Source organism: Phyllostomus hastatus, unplaced genomic scaffold, assembly GCF_019186645.2.
Source record: "Phyllostomus hastatus isolate PE091 unplaced genomic scaffold, TTU_PhHast_1.1 phas_contig_1, whole genome shotgun sequence".
Taxonomy (NCBI): domain Eukaryota; kingdom Metazoa; phylum Chordata; class Mammalia; order Chiroptera; family Phyllostomidae; genus Phyllostomus; species Phyllostomus hastatus.
Window position 1 is genome coordinate 19304714 of NW_025333498.1, and position 12029 is coordinate 19316742.

General features: G+C 38.9%; 1 protein-coding gene across 6 annotated transcripts in view; it reads left to right on the top strand.

The window, feature by feature from the left end:
- The window catches only part of METTL8 (methyltransferase 8, methylcytidine), a 73564-nt gene that overhangs the window by 44859 nt on the left and 16676 nt on the right, over nucleotides 1-12029 (top strand). For 5 of the 6 annotated variants that reach the window (XM_045831891.1, XM_045831867.1, XM_045831859.1 and 2 more), the window contains one exon: nucleotides 6104-6195. In XM_045831891.1, the coding sequence (XP_045687847.1) occupies nucleotides 6104-6195 (92 nt within the window). Of the gene's footprint in view, nucleotides 1-2733; nucleotides 2890-6103; nucleotides 6196-12029 lie in introns of all 6 variants that reach the window. The other variant, XM_045831876.1, reaches the window with a different exon arrangement.

Below are 12029 nucleotides of genomic sequence, written 5' to 3' on the forward strand. Positions count from 1 at the left end.
CAATTTGACAGATCCTTCTTGCCTGTAAATTGAGCATCTCTGGTGATGTCACAATCCCAGTCTCAACTTCCAAATGCAAACAAACTTTGAAGACAGTTAGCTGCACTAGTCCAATATCCACCACTGAGCATTGTGGTTTTCCTTGAATCATGATTTTTCTCCCCAGGATCACCCTCATTGTCATTAAAGGGACTGCATTAAGTCCAGTTTTAATTTTGCCTGTTTGTTTGCATAAACACAACCACAGCAGTAATTGATCACATATGATGTTTAAGTCAGCTTTGCTGGACTTTACACAAGGAACATTTAGACTGATTCTTCAGCCCACCCTTCGGGGCACAGAAGCTGAGCCACACCCACCTGCCATCTGGCCTCACTTGTACCACCCACTTCTCTTAAATCCTTAAGGTTTGCATTGTGTCCTAAGATTCTTCCTAGCCATCTTTTAGGAAAGCAACCTTCGTGCCTTCCCTGGAAAGACTGCCATGTACCACATAACCAGTCAAGGGACCGGGCTTTGTCTTGTGTGCTATCACTAGCTTTGAAAGTCTGTCCTGGTTCCTTGGGGTGTTTTGGAGACACCCAGAGCCCAGGCACGCCTCCTTCAGGCATGACATTCTAGTCAAAGTCTTGGTTGACAAAGTCACCATTGGCAACTGGTCTCTGGTTTTATGGAAAGAAACCTTGTATCATCACTTATTCCTTCAGAATGCCAAATTCTGGGTCAGGGATGGAGAAAAATGTAAAGTGTGAAGGAAAGTCCTTGTCCTTCAAAACTGCATTTCCACATATCATATCTACCATTACTAAAACCATACAATTTCTCTCTAAAACTTTCACAAACTTTCACAACCTTCTATATCCCTTTTACAAATCTTCTTACTCATTTGGATTCACTAAATTTCATTTTTATCCCTTAAGTTTTCCCTTGTTCATGTTCTCACATTGTGTAAAGTTTTAACTCCTCCTCGGAAACCTCAATTTCCTTCCAGAACAAACATCAAAATTCAAAACAAAAACAGAGTCCCAAAAGAAGGGGGACTAGAGTAGCTTTAGGACCTTGTCTCTGTCCTTACCAGTCAGCTGGCGTACTCGCCAGCATTCCACGGCACCTCACTGCAACATAGAGACACCCCCTCGCAGGGACATGCCCTCTCAGGCCTGGTCTCTGGGCAGAGACACGCTCACTTTGCCCCAGGTGGCACATTCATCAGCATCCCAAATGACCCATCCTGGTGCTGCATGGCAAAGGTATTCTCCCCAGCCGGTTACAAAGAACCTGTCCTCGGTCTCACTGGCCAAAAAAGCAGAGACAGAGGATTCCTGGTGAACCCAAAACAGCAAGGTTCAAACCAGGAGCCCACAAGGTCAGAAACCAAGAAAATAAAGAATAACTACACCCAAGAGCTGAAGTTTCCTTCCTTCAGATGTAAAACTTCCACAACATTTCCATTTATCTTTACCCATTCAGATTTATCCATATATGCTTTCAATCCTTGTTCTTTTCCACACTGGGAAGAACTATATTCAAACGCAGTATCTGGCAATTGAAAGTCCCTAGCTTTACAAGCACATGCATAAAGTACAAGAAACACTGTCACTCTTAGATGCCAATTCATGGCCCTCAGAACCAGGGCTGTCCCCATCAGACCCCGGGTCACGGCCTTCAGGACCAGAGCCATCCCTATCAGAACACAGCTGCACAGGAACCCGTCTGGTTCAGTTCCCACATGGCAGCAGCACATAACCTGGAGAGCACACGCAGCCACCACCTTGCCTACTTCCAATATGGTGGAGTGGCCACATGCTATACCCAAGGTAGTGGAGTGCCCCCTCGACTCAGCCTCCATGGTGGAGCATTCAGGTGATTTACCCAACGTGGCGGTGCACCCATGCATCTTAATTTCCAAACCCCAACATGCATGCAGGCTCAGCTCACAAAGCCAAGGGGCTCCCTTCCTCCCTAAACCTGCTCCTTTACACCATTCTGGCATTCCTGGAGACCAGCATCTTGAGCTGGGATGCAAGGCAGTTCTCTGAGTTTGGGAAGTCCCCACAGCCATGCTAAAGGGATTGTGGGTATGGCCTATGTGGCTGGAACCTGAGTACAGGTTCCTGTAGTCCCATCTGGGCTCGCCAAAACTCTGTGCAGCTGGCTTACGACAAGAATGTGGGGAACTATTGGGTTTGCTTTTGGTTTATAAGGGAACAAGGGAAGTGCTGGGTCTCGTGGGAAAACAGGGCTCTGAGCAGAAGTGCTCTGAGTGCCCGCAGCATTGGAATATTGTGTATAAAGACCTGTTCTTTCCAATACTGATTGTTGGGTCGTGCACCAAGGCACCACATGAACAGTCCCCTGTCTGCTCGGTTACAATAGGACTTAACGACAACCATAAAATCATAAGCCTAATTTCACCAATCATTTTATGAAAATTTCTTACTCAAAAATCCTTTTATTTTTGATATCTCTTTCTCAAATTCAAGTTTTAAAAAAATCAGTATATTTAATAATATTCTCTGCTCAATTCTCTTTTTTTACTTTTTTATCTTTTTTTTAAGAAAATATATTCTCCTTTTTAATATAAAGGTTGCTGGGTTTCCTTTCCCCCAAGGAGAGTGATGTAAAGTTTTAATGACCATTGTTATATGCCTTAAACATACAGTATTGTTTTCGTGTAAATATAGCTGTTTTTTAATCCTCACCCAAGGGTATATTTTTTCATTGCTTTTTAGAGAGACAGGAAGAGAGAGAGAAAGGGAGAGAAAGAAATACCAGTTCGAGAGAGAAGCATCGATTGTTTGCCTCCTGTACGAGCTTGGACCTGGATCATGCATGCCCAGACTGGGGACTGTATGCACCCCAGACCTGGGATCAAACCTGCAGTCTAGGTATGTGCCCAGGCTGGGAATCAAACCGTAACCTATTGGTTACGGGACAGGACGACGCTCCAACCAACTGAGCCACACCAGCCAGGCCTGTAAAAGTAGTTTTAAAGAATTCTCTCTAGTTGAAGCAGCTTTATAATAGTAAGGAAATTTTAATACAGTCATCTCTTAATTCCACTATTCTAACATAACTCATTTCACCCAATATGTATATAACTTCATATAGCAGTGATTGTAATACATATATAATTTTGGAATCTGCTATTCTAACCTCATGTTATTTCATAAACATTTTTTCCACATTGTTACATAACCTTCATATTTATCATTGTAAATGTCTGTATGCTACTCCCTTGAGTCACCATAATTTTTTCATTACCCCATCACTAAGGTTGTTTTCAAATTTTTGCTGTTATTTTTGGTATTCTAGTGAATACCATGGTTCAGACACTTCTCTGTGTGGAACTGCTCTGTTCTTTGGAGTCACTTTGTGACATTAAATTCCCAGAGGGCAATTCACAGGTCAAACAGTGTAAGCCATTCTTTTTTCTTGGGTAGTGGTAGTGTTGTCTGTTGTTAAATGCCTGATAATTTTCAGTTCATTTGTTAGTTATTTGTTTCTATGCTTAAATTCTATTGCAGTTGTATTTATTACTTATAAACTTGAGTGATTCTTATTGCTGTCTGTTGGGGTTTGGTATACATGAATTAGACTTCTCTGATGTAAAAACTGCCATAAAGCTGCAGGTCTGCAGGAAGTCCCATAAATACAGTAGGAACGTTTTATAGTGTCAGTGGGGCTTCCGTGACTGTACAGTGGAAAATCTGTTCTGCAGTGGCTTCGGGTGTAATATTACCCGCACTTAGCAGTTAAGAAAATGAAGCAACATAAAGAACAGTGTAAGGAAGTTAGTTAGAGCAATTTAAGAAATAACTAAATCTACTAAATACTCAGGAAGAAGCAAGTTAAACTAACAGTTTAAAACATGCTTAAAGCTAAAGACCACATATACTCTCATTGTCTCAGAGCTTGATTCTTTACAGGGAAATTAATTGTTTTCTTTTCTTGTCTATGTGTTATAGAAGGTTACAGAGGAGAGACTTATCCCCAGCCCTAAAAATAATACCTTTTAAATAAATGATTTGTTCTTTTTCATAGTATTCTATGTACAGAAGGGGGAAGTAGGTTTACAGTTGTGAGTACATGAAACAGAGTTTATTCTTATTATTATTTATTAATTACTGTAGTATTTTTCATGTGAACAACTGTAAACCTACTTTTCCCCCACCCTGTATATTTACATGTACAGAATACTAAGTATATAGTTACCAGCTCAGAGTTATTTATGTGATTGCTCATATGTATTAAAATAAGTCAAAACAAAATCTATTCTAACCTTATTAAAGCAAGCGATAAAGCTGCTTAATAATTATTTGGGTTATAAAAAATTAGGTTTTATTAAAATAATGTTGGTTAAAGTTTCATCTGTGAAACTGCATTTTACATTATATCATTTGCTTTTCCAGGGGACTTCAGTATACCAGTTTTAATTCTTTCTAAAGAAAGCAGTTTCTTAGCTTTTGCTGGTATATTTATAGATGGTTCACTGGGATACACTCTCTCATATCTGATTGCACACACATTACTTAAAATAGTACAAAGTTTATCATCATTCTACCCAAAATAACTCCATATTCTGTCATTATTACTCCTAGTTTCTTTTCTTAAATCCCCATCCAAGGATATATTTGTAGATTTTTTTGTAGAGACAGACAGACAAGCATCTATGTAAGAAACATCAATCCTAGGTATGTGCTCTGACCAGGGATCGAACCTGCAACATTGTGGTGCATGGGACCATGCACCTACCAACTGAGCCACCTGGCCAGGGTCCCAGTTTTCTCGATACTCAGTTTTGAGACCTTGAATTCATTTTTGACTCTTATTCTACTCCCACAACATCTATTTAATCTCCAGGACATAACAGGGGTTTTTTTCCACAGTGTCTCTCCTTCCACTTTTCCTTTCTGTTTTCCATTGCTGCCACCTTAGTCCTGGGACTCAGTACTCCCAGATCACTGCAGCAGTCTTCTAATGGGCCTCCCTTCAGTCCCTCTTCAACGCATTGTTCGTGCACACTATTAAGCTGTTCACACTTGAGGTCCTCTGACTCTGACCACACCCAGCTCCTAACTTCATCTGCAATTATACCCAAGAGAACCAATCAAAATGAGTTTTTTTATTGTTTCTTGTGTAAACTATCTATACTCTTGGCTTCATACACATATCAGTTAATTTTTATCAGTTGCCATAATGATGCATATCAGGAATTTGATCATTTACCCCTTTCTCCTCAATGAGATAGCTACAGGTATCATGATATTAATGTTAGTGATTTTTTTACAATTATCAATAAGCTAATAGAACTTGAATTTTTGAGTATGTGATTTCATTATTGCTTAGAAAGTAATGGTTTATTCCAGGAAATCACATCACTCACTATAGTTTTACCAGTTGAAAAAGGAAATAAAAACTTTGTAAAAACAAAATAAAAAAGTCACCTCTTTGTAAAAATATGCTGCTTTTATTCCAAGAAAGACATTGTGTGTGTGTGTGTGGCAGAAAATAATATCTTCTCGTATAGGGAAAGTAAATTCTGAGGGAAGTGTTGGGTCTTAGAAAGGTGACCCTTTTGTATGCTCTATCAAGTAGTCTATACTTTAAATATAAATAAAACCAATTATAGAATTAGGGTAGCCAATAAGAAGAGTCTAAAGTTACTTTAAAAACTGAGAGTAAATACAAAATATTTTACAACTATTGGAAAAAGAGCATTCAAAAACTATAAAGCATGCCCTGTTCATAAATTAACAAAAAAGCAAATGGAGTTAGCTGTAGAGTAAAATACAATAAACCATACCAGCACCCAAATAATCATGCACCATAATACTGCTTCCAGGATATTCAGCAATTATGTCCAAAAGGTGGCTTGGGGCTTGTAACACAACCAGATTTAGACAAAGAAACCTTAGGAGTTCAGGGTTGTACCAGCACTTATCAGAAGGAACATCTGATACAAACTATATTCAGTCATCATGGAATTAGTTTGTATCATTCGTCTTAGAGTAATGTAGAGTGACAGATGTATCCCCTGCCACCCTTTTCTGGTTTTTTCAATTATAAAGCATGTTTTACAATCGTCTTATTTTTTGATAGGGATCATATGCAATGGTCAAAAGAAGAAGAAGCAGCGGCCAGAAAAAAAGTAGAGGAAAACTCGGCTGTGCGAGTCCTTCAGGAAGAGCAAGGTAGGCAACTCACTGTTGTAGCGCCTGGGTCCTGGCTCTTCTGTTTGTCCTTCTACTAATTCAGTTCACACCTTAGTGTCTTTTCCTCCTTACTGGGTCATTACTTTGGACAGTTCTTTTCTTCTCCCTATGCCAATCTATGTGTTTCTTTGGGAGAATTCCCAGTTTTTCCACTATTGTGGTACTAAAGCTAATGAAATAAATTATGTATTTACCTTGTTCTTGCTCTTCTTTTGTTGTTGTCATATGGTTGCTTTTCTGGAAGAAACACACACATGGGTGGCATTTCAAACAAGATATGGAAATATAACTTTAAAATTTTCCTCTTGCTATAAGTCTTTTTTGTGCATTTCACTTGTTAGGAAAGTTCTACAAATTAAAAACTTTGAGCAAAGAAGGTAAAGTCATATCAAAATGTTACTGGTCTTTTAGGATAAACATAAATTTCCAATAAGGATTTAAGGTAGTTTTCTTGAAAGCTATTGATATTTAGAGTTTAACTTAGGTAAGGCCTTGCCAACCTTCAAAAATGGCTTCTAAAAAATTGATCTGTGGCCCTGGCTAGAGTGGCTCAGTGGATTGAGTTACAGCCTGTGAACCAACCAGAAGGTCGCTGGTTTGATTCCCAGTCAAGGCACATACCTGGGTTGCAGACCAGGTCCCCAGTTGGGGGCATGCAAGAAGCAGCCAGTTGATGTATCTCTCACACATCAATGTTTCTCTCCCTCTTTTTCTTCCCCATTCCCTTTTCTCTAAAAATAAATAAATAAATAAATAAATAAATAAATAAATAAATAAAATCTTTAAAAAAATAGATCAATTTTTCACAAAAACAGAAAATGTCTTGGTGAGGATGTAGAGAAATGGGAACCCTTATGTATTGTTGGTGGAATGGTAAAATGGTACAATGCTCTATGGAAAAGCAGTATGGAAGCTCCTTTAAAAAATTAAAAATGAAGCTACCATATGTGAACTAGCAACCTCACCTCTGGACATAAAAAAAAAAAAGAGAGAGGAAGAAAGAAAAACTTGAAAGCAGGGTCTTTAGAGATTATTTGCTCATCCATGTTCATAGCAACACTATTCACACTAGGCAAAAGGTGGAAGCATCCCAAATGTCCATCAACAGATAAACTGAATAAGCAAAATGTGGTCTATACATACAGTGGATTATTATTATTCAGCCTTAGAAAGGGAGAAAACCCTATAAACCAGTCACAGAAGGGCAAATACTAGATTGATTCCACTTATATGTGCTAACAAATGTAGTCAAATTCACAGAAACAGAAAGCAGAATGGTGGTTATGAAGGCCTGAGTGAAGGGGAAACACAGAATTGTTGTTTAATGGGTGTAAAGTTCCAGAATTGCAAGGTGAAAAAGTTCTACACATCTGTTTTACAACAGTGTGAATATACTTAACACTATTGGACTGTACACTTACAAATGATTGAGATGGTAAGTTTTATTTTAGGTGTTGTTTTAACCACAGTTTTTTAAAAAGCACCCCACCCACCCCCCCCCCACCCCCCCACCCCCCCCCCACCAAATGGCCTCTGTCCTTACTACATTGCTGGGAAACTTGGCCAAACACCTACGCTCTCTAGATAGGATTTTTACCCTTATCTTTCTTAAAATCACTTCTTCTTTAAAACATCTTGGTTCTTTTTTCTTTTTAAAAAGTAGTTTATTGAAATGCCAAATACAGAAATTTATACAACTTATAAATTAATTCTCATAAAGCCCAATGATTTTTCCAAACACCCACATTTAGAAATAAAATATTACTAGTAACCCAGAAAATTCCTCGTGTTCCATCCCAATTACCACACTTCCCCCAGCCCCTCAGACCTCAAAGCAAGTAGCTGCTATTCTGGCTTCCAATACCACAGGTTAGTTTTGCCAGAACAGTTTGGTTCTGGTCATGACCATTTCTTAGTCACTCTTGTAGCAACAGTGTCCCTGTTAGATAGAGCAAGTGTCAGCAAACTTTGGCCATGGGCCAAAACCAGCCCACTGGTTCTTATAAAGTTTTATTGGGACACAAACATACTCATTTCTTTGCAGGTTTTTTATGGCTGCTTTTGAGCTATGTCTGCAGAGCTAAATAATGGCAACAGACCATATATAACCCACAATGATTGTTTACTATCTGGCCCTTTACAGAAAAAGGTTGTCAACCCTGGGGACACAATTTTCAGGATAGATTGATCAGCTGTCCTGAGATTCCCTAGGGAAAGATGTTTACATTCCTCTGTGCAAGCCAAGCTTTGTGAAAATCACTAATCCCATCGGTAGTTAACTATTGTTCTAGTGACTTTACAATTGAGGAAATGGAGCTAATGAGACAGCCCTCATTGGTTGGCCTTGACCAGTGAAAGGGACAGAGCTGCCCTCTTACCCTCTGGCATCATTTGCTCTTCCTTAGAGCTCGTTCTCTTTTCTTATTCTAAGTCTGAGTGTGTACTGGGGGGCAGCCAAGAAAGAAGAGTACCTGATCCACGGAGGAACTGTTCTGTGTTTCTGAGCCCGGGCCATGCAGCCCGGAGTGGGATGTGGCCAGGGAGTGCTGGGGTTGGATTTGAGGGTGCATACCAGTGGCAGTTCTGCTTACAGATCAGCCAGCGTTGCATTCCTTTGCAGGAACTCTGTCACACTGTTTCTGAGGAAGTATAATTTTGCTTCTTTGCCAGCAGCTGCACAGACATATTTTCCACATTACTCAAGCTTCTGCGAGGGGCCACCTGGATGTGACAGAAAGAGTCAAGCCTAAACTGAATTAAAAGTTATCAGTCATCTTAATTCGTTTCCAGGAAGTTGAAAATTATACACAGTATATTTCCTGATAATTTGAAAAAACAAGGATTTTTTTCATGCTCCTTTGAATATTTCTGTTTAGAACATAAATACATGAGCTGTGCTGATAATGTTCCCTTACAGTGCTCTGCATGCGGCTGCCTATTTTGGCCTATTTATGTTAACAATGAACTTGAGTGAAGCTAATGAGAAGTTTATTTTAGGGCCTTGGAAACCGCAGTAAAGGAAAATGACAGTTCCCACAGAACCATAGTGTGACTGAAATAGAAAGGTGGTGACTGGGCTCTCTCTGAAGAAGCAGGAAAAGCAGGCTGGAGCAGACTGATGCTGCTGCTTTGAAGCATTTGCTTTGCTTATTAGCATGTCCAGTCTCTTTTTGAGCAAGTTTTCTGGCTGCTGTGGAGACACAGAACAAAAGATTCCATTTTAAAATGACTCAAAGTGATCAGGGTTTCTGCTGGGTCCCATCTGCGTGTCCCCCCCCTCCCCCCACTAACACTGCTCAGTGCGGTGGACTTCCTGCCTGCTGGGGAACAAGGAGAGGGGCACACAGGGAGGGTGACTGGTTCATCACACTTAAGCAGGGTTGCACAGAGTAGCAGCTGGGGCTGCTGTGAGGGTGGCAAAGAAAGAACACTTCTGTTTCGAGAAACTTCAGTGACAGGACATTACAGTGAGAGTAAATCCTACCCAGCCACCCAGTCCAGTCTCTGCCAGGGATCATAGAGATGCTAGTCTGCAGAAGCCCTAGGTGAGGCTTCTGACTTGTTATTTAATGTCTGTGATGAATATGGGTCAAGGGGAATAGATCTGTTTAAAAGCTCTACTCCCAACCTTTGTGAAAACCCAAAGGAAGCTCTGACCCAGTTTTCCCTGCGCCTCTTTTAACCACCATCTCTTCCTACCTAGGAGAGAGAGACCTAAGTCATTAAGGGGGCCAGTTTTCTCCCATCACAGAGTATCCCATTAGCAGGTTATTATACAGCATGAGCACTGTTTATTGACTTTATCTCACTGACTTTAATGCCACTGGGAGGAAATAGTGGCTGTTCTCCCATGCTGGCCAACTCTCCAGCACATTTCTTTCGGTCTCTGTGTGTGTCAGTCAGTCTGTCCTGTCATTCCCATGTCCCATTTCTCACCCATTGTTTCAGTTGTTGGTAAGAATCCAAGTCAGGAAAACACCCTCACAATTCTGAAAATAAGAACTTATCCATCAGAACTAATAGTCTTTTTTGCTATGAGATGGTTGACATTTCATTTTTGTGATTAAAATATATAGCATCCAGCTTTCATTTGCAGTATTTCTTTCAATTAGATGCCCAGATTAATGATTTTTAATTCCACATATCCTTTGGTAATTTCTTTTATATTTTATTATAGCTCATGTTTCTTTTAAAAGCAGGTTAATTTGAGAAATGGGCAAGATTCATTTGGCAGTTTTTGAGTTAACATGATTATATTTTATAATTTTCTAAAAACATCCCCAGTGTGTTATATCTCAGCTGGTTATTTAGCAAATGTAATGGGTTTTTAAATCTTAATAACAATGGCAGCTGTGATTTTTACTCTAAAATATCTTGGTAAATAACTACCTAGCTAGGATGAGTTACCTATGTCAAGCAAAATAGTAAAACAATCCCACTATACCTTTCTTGTGAATACCTTACCACTTAAAGAGATATCCTATGTGAAAAATAAAAAGTAGCTAAAAGTTTTGTGTGCTGATAAATTTAAGGTATTGTTTACAAGCTTTGATTGTTTAAAATTTCACAGTGCTCTTAGAAATGTACTTTTCATTTTATAACTTTAAAAGTTCTCCTTCATTAGACAGTGAACTTTGTGACATGTGGAAATTTCCAACTTTGAGAGCTCAGGTATTTGCGTAATTGATGTGCAAAAATAACTTTAAATTGCTTTTTGTTTCACAGCAACTTAGAATAAATTTTCATAATTCATATTAATCATATCATATATGTCAGATACATAAATGGTTTAATTCTTTTTCTAAGTTGTGATATTCAGTGTGATTCAGAGTGAATTCTGAATATTTAAGTATGGTTACTGTGTCATATTCCTTATTCCCCTCAGCAGTTCTGTATTAATAAGTGAATAATTGAGAAGTTGCTTCATCTGGCTGTGGTTAAACAGATCACTACATCCCTTTTATTGCCACTGGCTTAGAGCAATTAATTCTGATACGGCAACCTAGGAATGTGAAAGGAAAAAATGGTCCTCCAACAAAAACTGATCGTTAATAGACCTGTCTAGAAGGTCAGTTGGACAAGATAAACACAGGGCAGATTTCGTCACACTGTATTCTTTTTTTATTATTGGCGTGAACTTGAGATACGTTAACAGCAGGTTGAAACTAAATGTTTCACTAATGGTCAAGAAAGTAACTCTTCAAAATCCCCTGTTATCACAGATACTCTTTCAGTTCAGGAAATCAAATCATACACTGAAGGTGTTTACGTTGTCTCATAAACATAGTTGCGAGTTTGATTGAGCTCCTGTGGGGTCTCAGAAGCTGTCACACATTGCTGGGAAGTATGGAATTTCTAGAATTGACTGGAAGTAATGCTGAAAACACAACTTTAAAAAGGAAAAAAAGTGTCCAAACTGTTAACTTTTCCCCAGCCTGTCCTGGGTGATGTTTCTGTTTTGTTTTTGTCCCACGAACGTATCTATTCTCATAGAGCATTTTATGTTGCCATTGCTCACGTCAGTTTCATCATATAACCTTGCATAATTTATATCTTATATAATTCAAATGAGGTTTAATTAATTCTGTATTTCTGACCTGTTTTCATTAAGATTCACTCCAGTTGACAAAGTTTTAATCTTAAGTTGATGTTTCATAATGAGAAGAAAATACAGAATCAAAAAAGCAGAGATTAATTTCCAACAGCATGGGTGGACCTACAGGGTATTCTGCTAAGTGAAATAAGTCAGAGAAAGACAAATACCATATAATATCACTTACACATACGTGGAATCTGAAGAACAAAGTAAACGA